Genomic DNA, 24,893 nt, shown 5'->3' with positions numbered 1-24,893 from the left:
CTTCTGAAGGAAATTCGACGGGAACCACCCAAGATATATTATCCGCCATTATGAATCCACCTCACTCGAATTACTCCCAAGGGACATCGAATCCTTCAATTCCCCGATCTGAATCTCAACCACCCCCAGTTTTAGGGTTGAACCCTCAAAACCCGAATCTGAATGCTCCTTTAGGGGCATAATCAGTGGGTTTTGAGATGTCAATTATAATACATCACATTCCTATAAACCCCACCTATGGGATGCCAATATATTTTGAGGCTGGAGGGAGTAGCCACCCCTACCACCTTAACCCCACAACCTTGGGATGACCCTAATTATATTAGAGGTCTGCGATCAACCAGTACTGAACGAGATGTCTCTGGACCCTATACAATAGAGGATAATGGAGAGTAAACCGATGAAGATGCGCATCACATGAGGAGATATATGGATAAAGAGCCCATTAGAGGCAGGCGCCTTGAGCCCATATGACGTAGGTGTCCCGAATACCAAGAGAATCAGGGAATGGTATCTCAGACTTTTGAAAAAAGCATATGAGCTCATGAAGTAGAAATTATGAGGCTTAAAAGGGATATGGAGAATAGTCAGGCTAGACAGCCACCAAGGGCCATTCAAGCTAGAGGCACAAGAGGACCTGCTCAGTCATTAATTTCTAAGAGACCCCTAGGAGGAAATCTACGAACACCCCTCGAGGAAACCCATTCGAGTTGCTCCCCCTTGGAGATCCAGATGATCCAACCCCGCCTTTCACGGTAGAGATCATGAACACCCATATCACAAGAAAATTCAAGATGCCCACTATAAAGGCCTATGATGGGACCGAGATCCCGCGAATCATGTTAGGACTTTCTCTAATGCACTGCTTCTGCAACCGATGAATGATGCGATTAGATGTTAAGATTTCCCTCAAACCCCACCAGGCATGGCCCAAAGGTGGTATGGCCGCTTGCCCCAAAATTTAATTGGGTCCTTCAGAGATTTAAGTCAAGCCTTTATCAAACAGTTCATTGGTGGGAAGGGGCATGAGAAAATATCAGCTTCCCTCATGAGTATTGTGCAGGGAGCAAAGAAATCCCTTATGGGTTATCTGAATCATTTCATTAAAAAGGTCATGAAGGTACCTGATCTTGATGATAAGGTAGCTAAGATAGCATTGCAGCAAGGAATTAAGGATGAGTTTTTCAAAATTTCATTGGCTAAGCGGCCACCAGAGAATGTGTTACAGCTCCAAAGTAGAGCAGGAAAGTATATCCAAGTTGAAGAAAGTATGAAAAAGACAATGGTGAATAATGAGTCCGCTAGTGGCAAGAAGCAAAAGACTGATCAAGAATACAGTGCCACATACAAGTATTATAGGGCTAACAAAGAAGCAGAATCATTGCCCAAGAAAGGGGGACCTTGACAGAAGTTTACTGAGTATAATAGACTTAATGCTCCTAGAAGTCGGATTTTGATGGAAATCGAGAGAGACAGAGATATTCGTTGGCCAAAGCCTCTGAAGGAAGATCCTGCCAAGTTAGATAAAAGCAAGTATTGCCGATTTCACAAGAATGTTGGTCATGACACCGGTGAGTGCGGACAATTAAAAGATGAAATTGAGTTGCTTATTTGAAAAGGAAGGTTGAGTAAGTATATCGGAGATGGAGAGAGAGGAGAAAATAATAATAATAGGAGAAGGAACTTTGATGACCGTAGAAGAGATCAAGATGATCAGAGGAGATATTCCCAACCCCGATGACCTATGATAAATATGATTTTTGGAGGACCAACCGCGGCCGGCTCTTTTAAGAACTCAAGAAAGGCATTTGCTTATGAGGTCATGCACATAGTCGGGGAAGCCCGAAAAGGGCCAAGAATGGAATAACAATATAGTTCGATGATTCAATTTGGAAGGGTTCAAATTTCCTCATGAAAATTCCCTAGTCATAACACCTAACATAGGGAACATCCCGATGAAGAGAGTCCTTGTAGACAATGGGGAATCAGTGGTCATTTTACTCTATGATACCTTTGTAAGGATGGGATATAATGAAACTCAATAAACCCCGACTGATATGCCAATATATGGTTTTGCTAGAGTCGAATGCCCCGTGAAAGGGATAATTAAGCTGCCTTTGACTATGGGTCAGGAGCCAAGGCAAGCAACACAGATGTTGAACTTTGTAGTGGTTAAAGTTGGATGGGAAGAATGGGTATACATGCTTTTAAGACAATCCCCTCATCTTACCACTCATTAATGAAGTTTCCAACCAGGAACGGGATATGAGAAGAAAGGGGAGATCAAAAGAAGGAAAGGAGTTGTTATGTAGCCTCATTAAGGGCGGATGAAGTCGGGGGGCTGGTTATGCCCATTGAAGATATGGATATCCGTGAGAATGATGAAAAATGAGGAAATCCAGCTGATGATTTGATCCCGATTCCCTTGGTTCCCGGATATCCTGAGAAGGTAACTTTCATTGGAGCATCATTGGAAGAACCCCTTAAGGGGAAGATGATAAGGTTTTTGCAAGAGAATAATGATGTATCTGCATGGTCGGCTGCAGATATGCTCGGTATTGACCTTGAGTTAATCACCCACAAGCTAAATGTGGATCATAATCGGAACACTGTAAAGCAAAAGAAAAGAAGCTTTGCCACTGAAAGGCAAGAAGCCATCAAGCAAGAAGTCGAGAAGATTTTAGAGGCTGGTTCTATTGAGGAAATACAGTTTCTTGAGTGGTTGGAAAATCATGTGATGGTGAAGAAGGATAATTAAAAATGGAGGATGTGTGTTGACTTTACTGATCTAAATGATACATGCCCAAAGGATTATTTCCCGCTGCCAGTGATAGATACTCTGATAGATGCAAATGCGGGTCATGAGATGCTAAGCTTTATGAATAGGTTCAGCAGCTAAAATCAGATTAAGATGCATAAGGATGACATTCCAAAGGTATCATTCATCACAGACTTTGGTGTTTTTTGTTATCTTGTTATGGCATTTGGTCTCAAGAATGCAGGAGCTACCTACCAAAGGTTGGTAAATAAGACCTTCAAAGATCTTATTGGGAAAACTATGGAGCTCTACATAGATGATATGTTAGTCAATAGTCTTATAAAGACTGATCATATATCCCATTTGAGGGAAGCTTTCGAAGTCCGGAGATATCAGAAAATGATGTTAATACCCCGCCAAGTGCGCTTTTGGTGTAGGGTTCAGAAATTTTTTAGGATTAATGGTCTCTAAGAGGGTAATCGAGGATAATCCTAAAAATATAAAGGCCATCTTAGATATGGAACCCCTATGATCTGTCAAAGATGTTCAGAAACTTACTGGAAGGGTTGCTGCCTTGGGACGATTCATCTCCAAATCTGGAGACAAGTGCTTTCCATTCTTCAAGGATTTGAAAAAAGTAAAAGATTTTGCATGGACTGATGAAAGTCAAGTGACGTTTGAGAAATTAAAAAAAATACATGGTTCAAGCCCCTTTGTTGGTCAAGCCAGTCCTAAATGAATCCTTACATTTATACTTGGTTGTTTCCGAAAGCGCATTGAGTGCTGTATTGGTGAAGGAAGAGCTTAAAGTCCAAAAACCTATATACTATGTCAGCAAGATTATGCATGGGGCTGAGCTCAACTATCCCCCCATATAAAAGTTTGCCTTAGCCTTGGTTATGGCTTCAACAAAATTGCGTCCTTACTTAAAAGCTCATAAGATTGAGGTATTGACAAATCAGCCTCTGAGAAACATCATCCACAATCTGAGAGCCAGTGGAAGGCTAATCAAATGGACCATTGAGCTCGGGGAATTTGATATTAAATATAAACCTTGAACGAAAAGCAAAGCTCAGGCTCTGGCTGACTTCGTGGTCGAATATACCATTGACAACCAAGAAGTCAGGGGACAGGAAGATACACCCCAAGGCGAGGAAGGAGAAAGGAAGACTAAAAATAAGGAGTTATGGGTACTCTATTTTGATGGGGCATCAAAAAAAAATTCAAGTGGAGTTGGCTTAGTTTTACAAAGTCTCAGTGGATTCCTTATTGAGTATGCCATGAAGTTAGATTTCCCCACTACAAACAACGAGGCAGAATATGAATTCTTGATAGCTAGCCCGGGCCTAGCTAGAACACTGAGAGTTAAAAACTTTAAATTTTATGGAGAATCGAAACTAGTGGTATCCCAAGTCAATCGAGGGTTTGAGGTTAGAGTTAAAACCATGGCCAAATACGTACGGCTTGTAAGAGCTATGATGACTCAGTTTGACGAATGTCATGTCAAATACATCCCGAGGGAGGAGAATTCTAAGGCAAATGCGTTATCCAAATTTGCTTCTTCTGACATCAAAAATATTTCTGGAAGTGTATACTTCCGTATTTTGAAAAAAACGGAGCATTGATGTTAAGCTGGTTGCCCCTTTCGGGCATGGAGAATCTTGGATTGATCCCATTAAGGCTGATTTACAGACCGAATGGCTTCCCAGTGATACATCGGAGGCACGGAAGTTGTCTGTGCGAGACCTGATATATTCTTTGATTGATTGGATTCTTTATAAAAGATTCTTCATAATTCCCTATCTATGGTGCCTCAGGCCTGATGAGGTCCGACTTTCTTTGGAAGAGGTGCATGAAGGCATGTGTGGCCAACACCTGGGGGGCAGGGCCTTTGTAATGTTTGGGAAATTTACGACTGTATTGTATCATTTTTATAATAAATTATGTGTGTTAATGTGTCATTTAGGTGGAATTAACTGTCAAACCCTAATTGCTATGTGTTATGTGCATTCTGTGTCGTCCCGGTATTTTAAAGATATTTTTCACATACTTTATTTTAGAATTCATAGCTTTCATTTCAAAAATTTTACGACCCGAATCATGATTTTAAAGCAGGCATTTCAAATAAAATAATGGGCCTTATTTTTCATCAAACGACTTTTACCATCGCATTATTCTGAACATCTAGGCATTTTATAAATTTTCTCGTTTCGCGAAAAACGACTTTTCCGGGCCCCATTGGGTGTTAAAAACCCCACAAAAATCATATTTTTATTTTTATAAAATTACGGGACTTTCATTTATACAATTTCTTTGTATTTTTGCATTATTCACAATTTTTGGGAAATTTTGGCATATATATTGCATATATAAAATATTTATAAATTAAATTGTAATACTCAAAAATTATAAAATTAGGGGCTTATTAATTTTAAAAAGTGTAGAATTAGAGCCTTAATTTTAACTAGGAGTATTAATTTTACTACTATAAATAGCCTAATTTTTATTTATTTATTATTAATTAAGTAATTAAAAATCAGAAAATACACAAATTCTCTGCAAATCGGGCCGGGTAGAACATTTGCGGCTCGAAGAATCGATAGGTGATTTTGAACTGAATACAACATCAAATCAAGTGATTCAAGTACTCAAATCGAAGGTTTTGATCTGTTATTTCTGTTTCTAGCATCAATTTCATTATTTAATGCATTGTTTTTAATTTTCGATTTTTAGGGTTTATGTTTGAATTAGGGCTTTGATTCTAGGGTTATTATAATGTTTTGATGATTGATGTAGCTTCCTGATATTATTTGCAATCGATTCATGGTGTTTAATCGAACAAACGATACCTGGATAGCAAAGTTCAATTATTAGGGTTTATGTTCGATTTTCAAATTACAACTCTGTAATTTATGTGAATCTTTGGTATGTGTAATGTTAGGGGTTTGATTATACTGGTCTTTAGCTTTGATTTGCACTATAAATATCATCGAGTTTCATGTACAGAATAAAAAGTTGGTATTTTGGCCGGAGTTAATGTCGATTTAGATCGGAGATTGCTATTCAGGGATGTTTTTGGTCGAGTTTGGCGTGAAACAGATTGGTGAGAAACGAACCAAACCAGGTCGTTTTTGGCCTAAAATTGGCTCACCGGAATCTGCTCCGGTGGCCGGTTTCTGGGAAAATTCCGGTCATGTTCTTCATGACCCAGAATTGACCCGTTTGACCCGTATGAAAAACCCGGCTTTGATCCTAAATTGTCAGAGTTTGAATTATGACAGGTGTTTCTGGATTTTTATTTTTATTGATTTTAAAAATCAGTTTTATTTATTTTATAAATTGATTAATTAATTATTTAATTAATTGATTTATATTATAAATAATTCTGAAATATTTTCTAAAAATCAAATTTAATTATTTTCTAAATTATTTATTATTTATATATTATTTATTAATTATTTAAAAATGATTAATTATTTTGACAATTAATCAAATAATTTTCAATAAATCATAATAAATTCATTTTAATTCCAAAAATTATAGAAATATCATTTTCAGTTCTGATTTTTTTTAAATAATGATTTAAAAATTATTTTAGGGTTTAAAAATCAGTAATAATTATTTATATTGAATAATAAATTGAATTATCTGTGTTTAATTGATATTAAATAGACCGTTAGTCCGATTCGAGCGAAACGAAAGCCCTTTGACTCAGAAAAATGAAATAATTTCTTTAAAAATAATATTAAAACCTAATTTCCTCTAGAAATTAGTTGACCTTGTTATTTATTTGATTATAAGCCGAATTGCGTGCCAAGACGAGTCCGATAAATTCCGAAAAAAGGGAACGAGTTAGATAATGATCAGTTAAGCGATCAGCGAGTCGATTTTAATTCTAAAAATTATTTTAATTATAAAAATGATTATATGACTTATGTGATTATGTGTATTATGTTGTTAATTGAGTCTTACTTGCTAGTATATGATATACGAGTCAATCATAAGCGCATGGGTAGACAATAAGAATGATGTGAAGTCGGGTCAAGACGCAATTGAAGTACAAAATGACTAAACCAGTCTATTTCTCTAACAGAAGCAAAGCCAGCAAGGCAAGTTGAGTCGGTGATAGACGAAGGTGATATAGTTGAAGTGAGTCGCGCAAAAGGCAAGTTTTTCCCCTATTCTAATTTCAGAATAATGATATTTCTTTAGATTCTTATCAAGCTTGCACTCTTTTGATTCTTGTTCATAAACACTGATACACACTTGTTGTTCTTTTGTTCATATTGCATACCGATTGTTCCGGTTGCTACTCCATGGACTGGATAATGATATTTTTGGGGATTAAGTTTACTTAATCATAAGGACCGGGACATAACCGGATCACTGAGATGGGCCATAGTGCCTGAGTGCCCGACTGGATCTATATAGTGGGATATAGATCTGCACTGTATCCTGGATGATCAGCAGGGTATAGATGCGAACTTGTGTCCAGTTTAGTTCATTTACACTCGCCAGCAGTGGCCTTCTTTCTGTTCTCGTGGGGTTATATCTTTGAAGATATACCCATATTACCGTTTCATTTAAACTGCTTTAACACTATTTATATTTTGCGGACTTGTTGAGCAATTTTTGGCTCACCCCTTTTTGTTGTTATTCACCTTATTGTTTTCAGTTAAGAAGGAATATGAAACCCATTAGGACTCGAGTGGTAAAGAAGTGGGTCAAGCCTCGGGATTCTCTCATACCCAAGATGTTGATCCCAATCCAGGAAGAAAGCTTTGAGTTGCCCGAACAAGTGGAGTTTTGATAGTTAGTGTGTGTTTTTGAATAAAAGATGAAACTAGTTTAAAACTGGTTAAATAATGGTTTGTAATAAAGAGAGTTGTAAGGTTTTGAATTTGGTTTGTAATAAAGTAGTTAGTGGTTCTTGTTTTCATACTTCAACCTAAAAAGATCATGGTTAATGTTAAAGGGGTCTAGATATATTTTTTTATTATTTATTATTCAGATTGTACAGGTTTGGTGAATAGCTAGTAACCCCCAGACTTATACCCCGAGTCTGGAGTGTGTTACAGGTTTGGAATCAGAGGTTTGACATCAGAGCTGTAGGTTTGGTCCCTGAAAATAAGAACATTAGGATTAAGATAAGATAGGGATATCACATAGGATATGAATAGTCAATTAGGAAGAGTAGTGTTAGGATTTATGTAAGATTAGGATAATAAGGTATTAGTTCTAGGAATGATTTAGTGACCTTTCTTCTTTCTTTGGTATATTATCAGATGACATCATCAGGATATTCAGGTTCATCCGAGAGGACTGTGACAGGACCAATTGCACCAGTGGTTCCACCAGTGTCTGAGTATATATTTCTTCCTCTTCCACCTCCTCCATCATTGCCCCAGGAGCCAGCACCACCAATGTCAGGGATAGTTCATGATCCTGTAGAGATGTTTGATCCGTTAAAGTTTTTTGAGCCAATGCTTCCTCCTCCATTTCCAGTAGAGCATCAGTTCATGCCAGTGATTGAGCCAGAGCTTCCACCACCACCAGTGTTACCTCCTATTCCAGTACAGGCTCCAGAACCAGAGATATTCCAGATGGTTCCAATTGAGGGTATGGGTGATCATAAGATAGAGTTACAGTTGAGAGTCCCACGGCAGGGTGTTGTAGGGATGCAGAGGGTTCAGTCACAGGAGTCAGTAGGACATGTTGCACAGCCACACATGGTACCGTATCACGAGTACAATGCTATGAGAGATGACGCTGAGTACTGGAGAGCTCAGTGTAGAGAGATTATGCACTTGTTTGATCAGAGAGACCGAGGACCGTTAGCCGTATTACAGCCAGATTATATGATGAGACAAAGGTTACAGTCTGTTTTGATGAGTGCTACATGAGAGTTAGATAATTTGACACATGACGGGCCGCCTTCTTTTATGGAGTTCTATAGGATTTTCCGTTTAGCACAGACATTGGTTCAGATACTTCGAGATGAGCTGAGGCGTATTCCGCCGGGGTTCTGAGATTTCGACTAGCAGGGGACTGACGTAGGGGAGATGACAAAAGTACATAGATGCAACTAGTATAGTGTGTAGGTGTGTAGTAGCAGCTTGACTTGTAGTAGTTAGTTTGACCAATAGCAATAGCCATGACCAGCAGAGTGAGACTTTTTGTACCAAGCATTCACACCTGGAGCTGGTGTTATATATAAAATGAACTTTTTCAAATTTTCTTTTATTCAAATTTCAGTCGTTACAGTTTTACAACATTTACCTTTACTTTATTATTTTACAGCTTTTCATACTTTAAATTCTGTAAAGAGAAAAAAGAAGAACAAGCATTTCATTTAACTGTTTACATTTCTTGTTTTTATATTAAGCAAACTGTTTTTCTTTCCGAACTATTATCCAATTTTTTGTTAATACAGGATAAATTGTTTTCTTACCTACTGTCAATTGTTTAATAAACTGTTAAAAAGACATCACTTGTTTTATTATTAGCAAATGGCACCCAAGAGAAAACTAGAACTGAGACTTCTAACAGCAACTCCGAAGAACATACCAATGGCACCATAAACCAAATGTTCCATCTGATACAACAACAGATGGTAATGATGCAACAACAGATGCAGCAACAACAACAGTAGATTCAACAACAAATGTTACAACAGCCACTTCGTCCTGAGCCCCAGATGCCACCAGCTATACCTATTGTTACTTTTAAACAGTTTCAGTCGGTTAAACCTCCAGAATTTGACGGGTCAGCCGATCCTATTAAGGCTACCACTTGGTTGAAAGAAATAGAGAAATCATTTGCGCTAGTGAAGGTAGGTGAAGACCATAAGACTGAATTTGCTAGTTACTTGTTGAAAAGAGAAGCAAATTATTGGTGGGAATCTAAGAAGGCTTTAGAAGGTGAAGATGTTATTACATGGGATAGGTTTAAAGAGCTATTCTAAGAGAAACATTTTACTCGCTATGTGAAGAATCAAATGCAGATTAAGTTTTTGGAATTGAAGCAGGGAAGTATGTCCGTGACGGAGTATGAAGCCAGATTTACTGAGTTGGCTAGGTTTATCCCAGAACAAGTTGATACTGAAGGAAAACGAGTCCAAAGGTTTCATGAAGGATTACGGCCGTGGATCCGTGGATAAGTTGCAGTTTTTGAATTAACGACGTATACCGCCATAGTCCAGAAATCCCTGATTATCGAAGGGGAAAGCGAAAGATCTTAAAAGGAAAGAGGACATGGAAGTTTCCAAGACCACTCCAGCAGGAAGCCGGGATTTCAAGCCCGGACAAATTTGAATTTTAAAAGGATAGGACAAGGTATCTAGAAAATGGGTAATCGTTTCCAAGCCCCCAGCCAGCAGGGAATTGTCAGAGTCCTAGTGCCGTACTATAGAACTTGTGGACGGAAACATACGGGCATCTGTATCAAAGCGGATGTGACATGTTTCAAATGTAAGCAGAAAGGGCACTATTCTAACGAATGTCCAATGGGAAAGACATAAATTACTTGCTACCAGCGTGGAAAGAAAGGACATATTGCTGAGAATTGCAAAGGACCAACAATGACAGCTAATATTCCGAAAGTGTTGGCATTACCTCTACCGCCGCCTAATCAACCCAGAGCAAGAACTTTCAACATGACAATGAAAGAAGCAGCGGAGAGTCCTAGTGTAATTACAAGTACGCTTTTCGTAAATTTCGTAGATTCAAAAGTATTAATTGATTCTGGAGCTACCCGTTCATTTATTTCTGAAGAATTCCTTGAAAAGTTACATTGCGAAATTGAATGGATGGGCGAGACGTTAATTTTAAAATTAGTGAATGACGACCAAGTTCCAGTAGATCGAGTATGTCCTGCGTGCGATATTGAAATAGCTGGACATCATTTCTCCGTAGACTTGATTCCTTTTAAATTAGGATAGTTTGACGTCATTTTGGGAATGTATTGGTTAGCTTGTCATAATGCTTAGATCGATTGTGCGAACAAGAAAGTAAAATTGTGAACTGCGGAAAATGCAATGATTTTGTTCAAAGGCGAAAAATAGCGGAAGAAATTTCTGACAGTAATGCAGACCAAACGATTGGTTTGACAGGGATGTGAGGTGTATATAGCTTACGTGTTAGATACTGAGAAGGGAAGTCCCAAAATAGAAGACATTCCAATTGTGTGAATTTCCTGACGTCTTTCCAGATGAGCTTCAAGGGTTACCACCAGACCGAGAAATTGAATTTACGATTGGCTTAGCGCCAGGTACATAACCAGTTTCGAAAGCTCCGTATCGAATGGCACCAGTCGAAATGAAAAAATTGTCAACGCAATTGCAAGATCTTCTAGACCGAGGCATCATAAGACCCAGTATATTCCCGTGGGGTGCACCGGTATTGTTCGTGAAGAAGAAAGATGGCAACATGCGACTATACATTGACTATCGGGAATTGAATAAGCTCACTATCAAGAATAAGTATCATTTACCAAGAATAGATGATTTGTTCGATCAGCTAAAAGGAGCCGCATGATTTTCGAAGATAGATTTGAGATCGGGTTATCATCAGTTAAGGATTAAAACTGAAGATATCCCCAAGACTACATTCCGTACTAGATATGGACATTATGAGTTTCTGATAATGACATTCGGTTTGACCAACGCGCTAGCAGCATTCATGGATCTGATGAACAGAGTATTCAAGAGGTGCTTAGATAAATTCGTGATTGTATTTATCGATGACATCTTAATTTACTCAAAGATGGAAGAAGAGAATGCTGAGCACTTAAGGATTGCTTTGGAAATTCTAAGGAAGGAGCAACTGTATGCGAAATTCTCGAAATATGAATTCTGGTTGAGGGAAGTACAATTTCTAGGGCACATCATCAATAGAGAAGGCATTCAAGTCGATCCGACGAAGATTGAACCTGTGTTGAGTTGGGAAAGGCCGAAGACACCAACAGACATTCGAAGTTTCTTGGGATTAGCAGGATATTATAGGAGATTTGTCAAAGATTTTACGAAAATAGCAACGCCACTAACCAAGTTAACTCGAAAAAGTGAAAAGTTCGTATGGGATGACAAATGCAAAGAAAGTTTCCAAGAGCTAAAAAATTGATTAGTAACCGCACCGGTACTCGTGTTGCTAGATGAGCATGTAAATTTTGTCATTTACAGCGATGATTCATACCGCGGATTAGGATGTGTACTGATGCAATACGGTAACATCATTACATATGCTTCGAGACAGCTAAAACCTCATGAACAGAAATATACTACGCATGATATGTAATTAGCAGCGATCGTATTTGCGTTGAAACTTTGGAGACATTATCTCTACGGTGAAAAATGCAAAATTTATAAGGATCATAAAAGTCTGAAGTACATCTTTACGAAGAAGGAACTGAACATGAGACAACGCCGATGGCTAGAATTGATTAAAGATTACGATGTTACGATCAATTATCATCCAGGGAAAGTGAACGTTGTAGCAGATGCGCTGAGCCGTAAAGAAAGATTGAATTTGTTAACTTCATGTAAAGAATTAGCCAAGGAAATTGATAAGTTGGAAATCAAAATTCATGTTCCCAATGAATCTACTGAAGCTATCTATGCTATGACTTTTCAACCGGAATTACTAAAAAAGATTCGACGATGTCAAGAAGAAGTGATGGGTCAAGATAATGACTTAACAGGAGAAGAAATTACAACTCAGAAAGATAATGAAAGAATTTTACGTTTTACATCAAGAATCTGGATCCCTAATATGGCAGAGCTGAAGAAAGAAATATTGCGAGATGTGCACAGTTCGAAGTATTCCGTTCATCCAGGAAGTACAAAAATATACCACGATCTGAAGGAAAACTTTTGGTGGCCGAATATGAAGAAGGAGATAACAGAATGGGTAAGTAAATGCTACACATGCCAGCGAGTTAAAGCAGAACATCAACGTCCGAGTCGATTACTGCAACCATTGGATATTCTGGAATGAAAATGGGAACATCTAGCGATGGATTTTGTGGTAGGACTACCAAGGACTAAAGCAAATCATGATGCGATATGGGTAATCATTGACAGACTAACAAAGTCGGCACATTTTCTACCGATTAATAAAAGATTTTGCTCGACAAGCTAGTGCACTTGTATCTTAAGGAAATTGTGATGCGACATAGAGTTCCAATATCTATCGATCGAGATCCCCGTTTCAATTCAAGATTTTGGAGATAATTTCAAGAATGTCTTAGAACTAAATTAAAGATGAGTACTGCTTATCATCCGCAAACCGATGGGCAAAGTGAAAGGACTATCCAAACAATCGAGGACATGCTACGAGTTTGTGCGATTGATTTCGAAGGCAGTTGGGATGAACATCTACCTTTGGTTGAATTTTCTTACAATAACAGCTATCATGCAAGCATTGGGATGCCACCATACGAAGCGTTATATGGAAGAAAATGTAGATCACCAGTGTATTGGGATGAAGTTGGAGAACGTAAGGTTTTGGGTCCAGAATTAATTCAATAGACTAAAGAAAAGATAGAACTTATTCGAAAGCGACTGGATGCAACACAAAATAGACAACGCAAATATGCAGATCAAGCTAGGAAGGATATGGACTACCAAGAAGGAGAGCATATGCTACTCAAAATATCGCCATAGAAAGGATTGACCAGATTTGGAAACAAGGGTAAATTGAAGCCACGATACGTCGGACCATTTGAAATTCTGAAGAAAGTGGGAAAAGTTGCGTACGAATTAGCCTTACCGCCTCATATGCAACATATTCACAATGTGTTTCACGTGTCAATGCTTAAGCGATATAATCCTGATTCTAGGTATGTAATAGAGCATGAACCGGTAGATATCCAACCTGATTTGTCTTTTATAGAACAGTCGGTAATAATATTAGATCGGAAAGAGAGAGTGTTGAGGAATAAGTCTGTATCTTTAGTGCGAGTATTGTGGAGAAAGCCTATGGTTGAAGAATCAACTTGGGAACTTGAGAGTGAAATGTTAGAGAAATATCCTCATTTATTTTCATAGTGAGATTCTGAGGACAGAATCCTATTAAGGGGTGAAGGATGTAACGTCTGGGAAATTTACGTCTGTATTGTATCATTTTATAATAAATTATGTATGTTAATGTGTCATTTAGGTGGAATTAACTGTCAAACCCTAATTGTTATGTATTATGTGCATTCTGTGTCGTCTCGGTATTTTTAAGATATTTTTCAGATACTTTGTTTTAGCATTCATAGCTTTCATTTCAAAAGTTCTACGACCCGAATCATGATTTTAAAGCAGGTATTTCAAATAAAACAATGGGCCTTATTTTTCATCAAATGACTTTTACCATCACATTATACTAAACATCTACGCATTTTATAAATTTTCTCGTTTCGCGAAAAATGACTTTTTCGGGCTCCATTGGGTGTTAAAAACCCCACAAAATCACATTTTTATTTTTATAAAATTATAGGACTTTCATTTATACCATTTCTTTGTATTTTTGCATTATTCACAATTTTTGGGAAATTTTGGCATATATATTGCATATATAAAATATTTATATATTAAATTGTAATACTCAAAAATTATAAAATTAGGGGCTTATTAATTTTAAAAAGTGTAGAATTAGAGCCTTAATTTTAACTAGGAGTATTAATTTTACTACTATAAATAGCCTAATTTTTATTTATTTATTATTAATTAAGTAATTAAAAATCAGAAAATACACAAATTCTCTGCAAATCGGGCCGGGTAGAACATTTGCGGCTCGAAGAATCGATCGGTGATTTTGAACTGAATACAACATCAAATCAAGTGATTCAAGTACTCAAATCGAAGGTTTTGATATGTTATTTCTGTTTCTAGCATCAATTTCATTATTTAATGCATTGTTTTTAATTTTCGATTTCTAGGGTTTATGTTCGAATTAGGGCTTTGATTCTAGGGTTATTATGATGTTTTGATGATTGATATAGCTTCCTGATGTTATTTGCAATCGATTCATGGTGTTTAATCGAACAAACGATACCTGGATATCAAAGTTCAATTATTAGGGTTTATGTTCGATTTTCAAATTACAACTCTGTAATTTATGTGAATCTTTGGTATGTGTAATGTTAGGGGTTTGATTATACTGGTCTTTAGCTTTGATTTGCACTATAAATATCAACGAGTTTCATGTACAGAATAAAAAGTTGATATTTTAGCCGGAGTAAATGTCGATTTAGATCGGAGATTGTTATTCAGGGATGTTTTTGGTCGAGTTTGGCCTGAAACAGATTGGTGAAGTGATTTGGGATGAAAACCCTGTGAGAAACGAACCAAACCAGGTCGTTTTTGGCCTAAAATTGGCTCACCGGAATCTGCTCCGGTGGCCGGTTTCTGGGAAAATTCCGGTCATGTTCTTCATGACCCGGAATTGACCCGTTTGACCCGTATGAAATACCCGGCTTTGATCCAAAATTGTCAGAGTTTGAATTCTGACAAGTGTTTCTGGATTTTTATTTTTATTTTTATTAATTTTAAAAATCAGTTTTATTTATTTTATAAATTGATTAATTAATTATTTAATTAATTGATTTATGTTATAAATAATTCTGAAATATTTTCTAAAAATTAAATTTAATTATTTTTTTTAATTATTTATAATTTATTTATTATTTATTAATTATTTAAAAATGATTAATTATTTTGATAATTAATCAAATAATTTTTAATAAATCATAATAAATTTATTTTAATTCCAAAAATTATAGAAAAGTCATTTTCAGTTCCGATTCTTCTTTAATAATTATTTAAAAATTATTTTAGGGTTTAAAAATCAGTAATAATTATTTATATTGAATAATAAATTGAATTATATGTGCTTAATTGATATTAAATAGACCGTTAGTCCGATTCGAGCGAAACGAAAGCCCTTTGACTCAGAAAAATGAAATAATTTCATTAAAAATAATATTAAAACCTAATTTCTTCTAGAAATTAGTAGACCTAGTTATTTATTTGATTATAAGCCGAATTGCGTGCCAAGACGAGTCCGATAAATTCAAAAAAATAGGGAACGAGTTAGATAATGATCAGTTAAGCGATCAGCGAGTCGATGTTCATTCTAAAAATTATTTTAATTATAAAAATGATTATGTGACTTATGTGCTGATGTGTATTATGTGGTTAATTGAGTCTTACTTTCTAATATATAATATACGAGTCACTCATAAGCGCATGGGTAGACAATAAGAACGATGTGAAGTCGGTTCAAGACGCAATTGAAGTACGAAATGACTAAACCAGTCTGTCTCTCTAACAGAAGCTAAGCCATCAAGGCAGGTTGAGTCGGTGATAGACGAAGGTGATATAGTTGAAGTGAATCATGCAGAAGGCAAGTTTTCCCCTATTCTAATTTCAGAATAGTGATATTTCTTCAGATTCTTATCACGCTTGCACTCTTTTGATTCTTGTTCATAAACACTGATACACACTTGTTGTTCTTTTGTTCATATTCATTTTGATTATTAATTTCTCCTTTTCTTTGAATTCCTTATTCATATTCCAATTATTACTAACATATATTGATATATTCTGGTGATTAGAATATATCAAAGCATACCGATTGTTCCGGTTGCTACTCCATGGACTGGATAACAATATTTTTGGGGATTAAGTTTACTTAATCCTAAGGACCGAGATATAACCGGATTCTTGAGATGGGCCGTAGTGCTTGGGTGCCTAACTGGATCTATATAGTGGGATATAGATCTGCACTGTATCCTGGCTGATCAGCAGGGTATAGATGCGAACTTGTGTCTAGTTTAGTTCATTTGCACTCGCCAGCAGTGGTCTTCTTTCTGTTCTCGTGGGGTTATATCTTTGCAAATATACCCAGATTACCGTTTCATTTAAAATGCTTTAATACTATTTATATTTTGCGGACTTGTTGAGCAATTTTTGGCTCACCCCTTTTTGTTGTTATTCACCTTATTGTTTTCAGTTTAGAAGGAATATGAAACCCATCAGGACTCGAGTGGTAAAGAAGTGGGTCAAGCCTCGGGATCCTCTCATACCCAAGATGTTGATCCCAATCCAGGAAGAAAGCTTTGAGTTTCCCGAACAGGTGGAGTTTAGATAGTTAGTGTTTGTGTTTGAATAAAAGATGAAATTAGTTTAAAACTGGTTAGACAATGGTTTGTAATAAAGAGAGTTGTAAGATTTTGAATTTGGTTTGTAATAAAGTAGTTAGTGGTTCTTGTTTTCATACTTCAACCTAAAAAGATCCTGGTTAATGTTAAAGGGGTTTAGATATATTTCTTTATTATTTGTTATTCAGATTGTACAGGTTTGGTGACTAGCTAATAACCCCCAAACTTATATCCCAGGTCTGAAGGGCGTTACAGCCTTAGCTCACAAGATTACTCGTTTTGGCTTTTACTGGCTAGAAATGATGGCTGATGACAAAGATTACGTGAAAAGATGTGATCATTGTCAAAAACATGACCAAGTAGTAAGGCAGCCACCTGAAATGCAGATTTCCATAAACTCCCCTATCATGTTCGCCATGTTGGGGATGGATATTCTTGAAACTTTCTCGATGGCTACAGCCTAAAGGAAGTTTTTAATTATATCTATTGATTACTTTACCAAGTGGATCGAAGCCAAGCCCTTGGACAAGATTACAAGCAAACAAGTTGCTCAATTCCTGTGGGAAAATATCATGTGTAGATATGGAATTCTTCGTATCTTGGTAACCGATAACGAGACACGGTTCAATAACGAGGAATTCAAGAACTATTGTGAAAAGAATAAAATCGAGCCGCGGTTCACTTTTGTCGCTCACCCTCAAGCCAATGGCCAAGAAGAGGTTACGAACCTGTTTATTTTAGATGGATTGAAGAAGAGGATTGAAAAGTCCTGGAGCAATTGGGTGGACGAGATACTCCCGATACTTTGGGCCTATAGGACCACATGTAAAGTCACAACGGGAGCAACCCCATTCATGTTGTCATATGGAGATGAAGTTGTTGTTCCTGTAGAAATATCACATTCATCTCCGAGGATTTAAGCTTATAATGCAGAATAAAATGAAGAAGGGCAGAGACCAGCCTTAGACTTAATCGATGAAGTTCGGGATCAAGCTCATGCTAAGATCGTAGAATTCCAGAAAATGGTTTCTCTTTATTATAACCTAAGAGTGAAAGAAAGGTTCTTTAAACAAGGAGATCTGGTTCTTAGGAAGATTGAAGCGTCATGAGTTGGATATAAAGGAAAGGTAACTCCAAACTGGGAAGGGCTGTACAAATTCAAAATTTTTTAAGGACGAGGATCTTACAAGTTAAAGACAATAGAAGGAGAAGAGGTGCCAAAAACTTGGCATGCATAGAATTTAAACATTTACTGCATGTAGTTCCCATATTGAAGAGAAAATATCGTGAGAAATGGCTCTCTAGGATTTACATTCCAGTTTATTAAGTTAATAAGGTTCAGAGAAACCATGAGCTTCAACTCCTTAGAATTTTTTACTCCCGTTCTTTAAGATTTACATTTCAGCTTATGATAAGAATTGTAAGGGTTGGACCCATTATATATAGAGTTTTGAAATACCAAGTTAATATTCGTGAAGTAATGATTTGCTCGGTTTTGAAAGACCAAGTTATATTTGTGAAGTAATGCTTTGCTCATAAACTTAAATGTAATAATGAGGATAGCAAGAGAAATCCAAAACAAAAAAAATCTAAAAATTCTTCATAGAAACTCTAAGTACTTTACTATACAAAAGAAATAAACATGAAATAAAGAAATCTAAGCGTTTGACTTAGAAGGCTCAGACTCCTCTTCAGAGCTGCTCTCAGAGCAACTCTTCAAGGTTTCCTATGAAGTTTCCCGAGTTGCCCCCTCGGGAGTCTTCGCAGAAGACTCATCCGAGGTCTCCTCGGAAGTCTCTTCAGACGCCTTTTGGGTACTTGCCCTGAAGGATCTTCGACTATGGCCTTCTTTGTGACGGGTTTAGCTTCTTCCTTGGAAGAAGACTCTTATTCTCCGGAGCCTGACTCAACTTCGTTCCTCTTTTGGCCTTGACCCGCAACAGGCGCCTTAGACCCAGAAGCCCTTGCATCAGGGGACGGGGCAAAAAAATCTTCTTCAATAAGGTCCACGACCCTTTCAGTGACACATCCAAGGTTAGGAATTTTGAACGGGCAAGGGAAAGATTCGGCCTCGAGCATTTCTGGGTAACAAGCTTGAATAGCCTTAACCGCGATATCCCAGCCCTCCTTATAGCTCATAGGGTGAGTGAGGGCATCGTGCTCCTCCATTAAGCCCTTGAACTTGGGAGTATCCATCCGACCATCAAATTCTTTCTCTTTTTCGTTGTTTAGAATGACAATTTTGGCTCGAACAGTTTCCAGGTCAGAAGTTGAGGATGCTAGCTGGGCCTGAAGGTTTGAAATCATTTCATTGGCCTCCTCAAACTTCTTGACTGTGTCATTGTAGCCTACTTTCCAAGCCTTAGTTTGGTGGAGCGCCCCTTAAAAATGGACATTTTCCTGAAAGTAAAGGAAATGAGGAAAGGTGAATTAGCTCAAGATATGCGAAAAACTGAAGAAAGAAAAGTTTTAAGGAAAGAAATTACCATCGCTAGAGCTTGAGCACCAAACAACTCATTTGTTTCTAAATCCTGTTGAAGGATAAAACCCTTATAATCAATCGGGGAAACAGACTAAAGCAACCACTCCTTGACATGCTTTGTATTTCCAACAATGGTGTCTTTCCCACGGATACACCATGCGGACTGAAAAAAGGCCCCGGGCTTTTGTTTGGTCCTTAACGGCAGGCCGGGGCCTTTTTCATCCCCTTCTACTCCACCCCAAGTTGTTGAGGATATCAAAGGCCACCGTCTTTTCTGCGGACAAGAAAATATCGATGGGGCTCCCATCGACCACTTGCCCAAAAGATGAACTAAAGAGGGTCCCCCAGTCTCCTTCCTCCCAGACCAGATAAACAAATTCCTTCTTCCACTTCAACTTATTTTCTAGAATAGACTTCCCATTGACAATGCGGGGGATTATAGGGCGATAGTTCAAAGAAACCCAACATGGATTCTTGTTAGGACGATTTTTAAACTGAAAAATCTTTCTAAAAACTGCTAGTGATTGAGGCAAATCATGGTTAGCACATTGCGATAAAAAAAAGAATTAACCTTCAAGCATTTGGAGGAAGTTGGCAAGGATGAATCTGAACATCTGCAAGTAAGGTGGGAATAAAAGGATTAAAGGGAAATTTGACACCTGCTCTGATGATATCCCTAAAGACGCACAACGCGTCCTTCTTCCAAAGGCAAGCCCTGTCCGCGACACTAGCTAGAATGAGCTTGTAGGCTTCTTAACCTTGTACATGAGATTCATCCTCTCCAGCTCCTTCACGTCATAAAATGTGTTGATATGATCAAACATATATAAGTGAGCGTCGGACGGGTACTCATCCTCCTCGGTGTTGATCATATCGATCAAAGAAGAGTATCTTGAACGGATGGGGAATTCGTTGGACTTTTTAGCCACGTTCATTTTTGCTAGTCAAATAGCTTTCTTGTATGCCATCTGGAAAATTCAAGAAATGCAATAAACACACAAAAAGTATGAATATATGCATGAACAGTGCAGAAAAACCCATAAATTATAAAGGTATTCATCCCAAATCCCAAAGATTAGGCAAAAAACTGTATAAATAAGAAGAAAGTAATGAACATACTTGGAAAAAACTTTACAGATTTGAATATTTGACAGGAAAACTGGAAATCTACTAGCCGTAAACCGCCTTACCATAGAGAGCAAAGGAAAGAATCGCCAAAAATTGCTTAGAGCTTTTGAGAAAACTTGTGAAATGAGAAGTAAGGAAAAGAATGAACATGCTCACTATAATATATTGCTGAAATTAGGGAAGGTGGACAGTCAAAGCCCATAAGCCTAAGGCCTAAAGTTAAAAGCCTAATTTCTGGAATATTCTTGAGGCTTCCAAAAGGAATGATTAAGGCCAATTTGGGAAATTAAAGCCCATAGAACCAATCCAAATTGGATTTAGAAAATTAAGGCCCATAGGCCCAGTCCAAATTCGATTTGGAAAGATAAAGCCCATAGGCCCAATCCAAATAAATTTGGAAAGTAAAGTTCAAAAATAACCAGGGTTTTGAAAGGTAAAAATACGACTAGGAAAGAGGTCAAATTCCAGGTCGTGGATCTTGGTCGAATAATGTGGCGCCCCAAAATCCGGGGTCAGGAATCTCGGAGGCCACGCCATCTAAACTACTACAAACCACATAACTCACACTATAATATATAAATACTCACACTTTACGACCCCACACTTATCACACACACACACTTACAGGTTATTGGCTTGGAAACGAACCATTCATAGCTAGAGTAATTCAACCATAAAGTGATAATTATTACAACCCAAAAGTAATTAAGTCTTACCGGGGAGTAACCTTTAAGTAAGGCTAGTCTGTCGGTCAAATATACGTTTCTTGTTTATTACCTTACATAAGTCATTCTTATAAATAAGTCGAACTAAAAACAACTGAAAACCAATCCAGCTTATTCGGACTACCTGTGGTACATCACCAAATAATCTACGGAACAACTGGCCATTTCCTACCCATTTAATTGCTGTGGTTCTCATGGTAGGCATCTTGATTCACTGTTGTATTGTGTCAATTTAAGAAAACAAGTGTGAGCTATAATGCCCAGCATTATAATGTACAGTATGAAAATGACTGTATGATAACTTACGTAAAACATCATATATGATAATTATGTTTTATTCGAATTTAGTTTTTCCTTGGTGACACACACCTTCTTATATAAAAACAATTCTTTAGTGGATTTTATTATCCTACAAATACCTTAATAGTAAACCCAACACCTAGGCTTGGGTTACGGTATTGCATCACAATTCCAATTGGAAGAATAGGACATTCGTTGGAGCCACCGCATACGATGATCAGTCGTACTATGATAAAAGTAACATTTTCTACATGTAGATAGACAATTCCCTTTTATTATTGGTTATCACCCTGGCCACATTCGGGCCTTTTCTGTGTCCGTCCCTCTCAGGTACACACTTCGCGTCTATCCCTCTCAAGACACGGTTTTGCGCCCATCCCTCTCAGGTACGCATACTCCACAAGTTCATCAGTATATAAAATGCTTTCTCATGTGGTAGTAAATTGGTAGTCTCCCTAGTCCACGAAGTACTAGAGTCTACCCCTCATTGTCCTTGTAAGAATCCCATCATATACATGGAATTTATATTATTCCCCAAACATATTGCTTGTTGATAGGTACACTTGGATATGTACGTATATATATGTACTTCCGAGAATTTTCGGAGGAAGTACTAAGGATGTGAGTTGACCGTTGTCAACATATTTATCATATAAGGGGGAGTTTCTTTTGAAACTATATTCAAAATATTTAAAATAAGTCAAGATAATGTTCTCCGACGATCTGAAATTATTCGAATGATTTTCCAAAAATCAGAAAGTATATTAAATCAGGATCCATGGTTTTTAAATCATAATAAACTCTTTAATAAATAACAAAATAATAATCAATAAATAATTAACCTCGAATGAGTTTATTCTTTAAAAGAATATTTAAAATACTATTCCTCAACTAGTTTATGTCTACACAATCAATAATCTTTAATGTTTAATCGGGTTTGGAATAAATAATTGTTGGAGTATACTTCTCCTATAATAAAAGAATAGGTATTTAATATTTATTGTTCAAATAATAAAATATAGTTGAGGGAATATGATCGTTGGGAAATCGTTTTAATAAAAGTTTGAGGTATTTTAATGTTTCGTAAGTGGATGTTGAGTCCCTTTAAAACGTACTTTTATGGACTCGTGATTGTCCTAATATTACCAGAATGATTTCCGGGTTTTCATCTTAAAATCCCGACCGTCTTATAATTATACATCACGCTTAAAGCGGAAATAAATATTTTACGATACATATACTTATCGTACAACATCGCTATATTATGCAAAAGTTCAATAACTATGTATCATGGCAAACATGGTATTTATGCAATGATAATAAAACAATCCTTTCACAACACAACAGTAAGTGGAGTTGGGTCCGTAAACTTTCCTGGGTATCTCGAGATGGAGGATGCTCTAGGTTCCGCTCGGAAATCTATAATCATAACATAATTCACTTCGTTAGGTCCCGTTCTAATTTACGGCTACCCGCGCTCATACGCTAATTATTATGCACCCTCTCAACTTATTTTATATTTATTATTCCTTTAAGTCCTTATTCACATCATGGTCGCTTCATTTTTCAAAGAATCTTAAGTTCATTTTCATTTTCGCCGTCGGCTCCGCTTATGGATTCTACGGTTTATAATTGCACAGTCCCGGCTCCGATATTTTTATAAAACTGAAAAATCATTATTTTTACTTGAAATTTTTATGGCAGTTAGGAAACTCAATGTTCTACTCTTTGTAAAATTTTCATGATTTATGAACACTTTTAAGTCGATCCTTTATATTTTCAAAGTTTGTGATTCGTAGCAGTTTTTGTCGCGTAAATCACTTTTAGTAAAACGGTCATAACTTTTGATCCGTAAATAGGAATCAATTAATTCAAGTGCCTAAACGATCCTTATAACATTTTTTTTATCATAATCAAGGGCTATTTTTCAAGAAAATACAGTTTATATCTTTGGGACTTTCTGCAGAAACTTAAAGTTACGTTTTGTTCATTTTAACGAGATTACGTTTATGATCGGAGTTTCGTTTACGCCGTAAATCTTTATACTACCACCAACAATCACCATATCATCATCAACACACTAACTTCTCTCAAGAACATCGTGTTCTTGAGGCAACAACAATCAACCTTAAATCTACTTAACTAAATATCAAGATCTTAACAATATCACCACTAAAAATTGGTTTATAACTACACAAAAAGGATCTTGGATTTGAATCTTAAATAAAGTTGGGTCAAAGATTTTTACCTTTCTTGAAAGCTTGAGATGTGTTCTTGAGGATTGTGGAGACTTGAGAGTGCTTGGTATGGTTTTTGGAACCTAAAACCACCATTGAAATCAAGAAACCAAAGAAGAGTTACTATTCATACTATTCACTAGCAACTTTCTTGATTTTATTTCACCCATCAAACCTTGATAAAAAGAGATCAAAGAATTATCTTACCTTAGTTTGGTTGTTAGGAAGCTTGAGAATTAATGGGAGGTTTTATCGATGGCTAGAACTTGGAGATTTGATTTTGAATTCCTTGGTGAAGAAGAAGAAGAAGCCGAATGGCTTGATGAAGAAGTGGGGAGAGAGTTTTATGCTTGCTTCCTTGGTTGCTTCTTGGAAAGTATGTCGGTGATATCTTATATTTATTTGATATTCTCTAGTTTAGGATCCTAGGTTTATTCTTGTTGCCAAATCCATGGACAAATCTACTAGCTTGTGGTAGATTACAAGCTAAGCCACTTGCTTAGCTTCCTTAGCTTACTATTCCATTAGCCTTGGTTGATCATCCTATACCTAGCTCACTATTTGATAAAGTAACCATGGTTACTTTCTTACCATGGTTAGTTAGTGCGTTACGTTTATTTAATCATTTACGCGTTCGCTTAAAAGTTTTCGTAATACTTCCTCGTAAATGGTTTGCGATGTAATTACTTTCGCATTTATTCCTTATGTTTTGAATTATCATACTTGGATATAAATCCGTAGGGTTTTAATCTTGTAACTATCCTATAACCCGTTCGATGCATGGATTGCTTTTAACATTCGATAATTTTTAATAATATATTGTATAATATAATATTTAATAGTTGAAATATAAATTGAAGAACATAATAAGTTATAACAATATATGTTTTATAATAATTTCAGACTTGACTGAAAATAAATAATATAATATAATATGTTGTTCACAAGACTCGAGCCCTGAACCTGTAGAAATTGTTAAAATAAAGAATATAAAAGTTTAAATATAATAAGTTTTATATTTTTGACGGGGTTCGAACCCTGAATCCATGAGAGCAGTTTAAATATTAATATAATAATATTTTATTATTGCATCCAACGGTTCTCATCTTTCTGACTTT

The 24,893-nt window shown here is 36.7% G+C and overlaps 1 protein-coding gene across 1 annotated transcript; it reads left to right on the top strand.

The window, feature by feature from the left end:
* The first annotated feature begins 925 nt into the window (after nt 1-925).
* On the top strand, nt 926-1,405 carry LOC141679617 (uncharacterized). Its single transcript, XM_074486071.1, has one exon. It carries the CDS (start codon nt 926-928, stop codon nt 1,403-1,405), a length of 480 nt encoding a protein of 159 aa, XP_074342172.1.
* The last annotated feature ends 23,488 nt before the right edge of the window (nt 1,406-24,893 follow it).

Source organism: Apium graveolens, chromosome 8 (genome assembly GCF_009905375.1).
Source record: "Apium graveolens cultivar Ventura chromosome 8, ASM990537v1, whole genome shotgun sequence".
In the NCBI taxonomy this organism is placed as follows: Eukaryota; Viridiplantae; Streptophyta; class Magnoliopsida; order Apiales; family Apiaceae; genus Apium; species Apium graveolens.
Note: the sequence above shows the minus strand (reverse complement) of the source record. Positions and strands in the feature narration are given on the sequence as shown.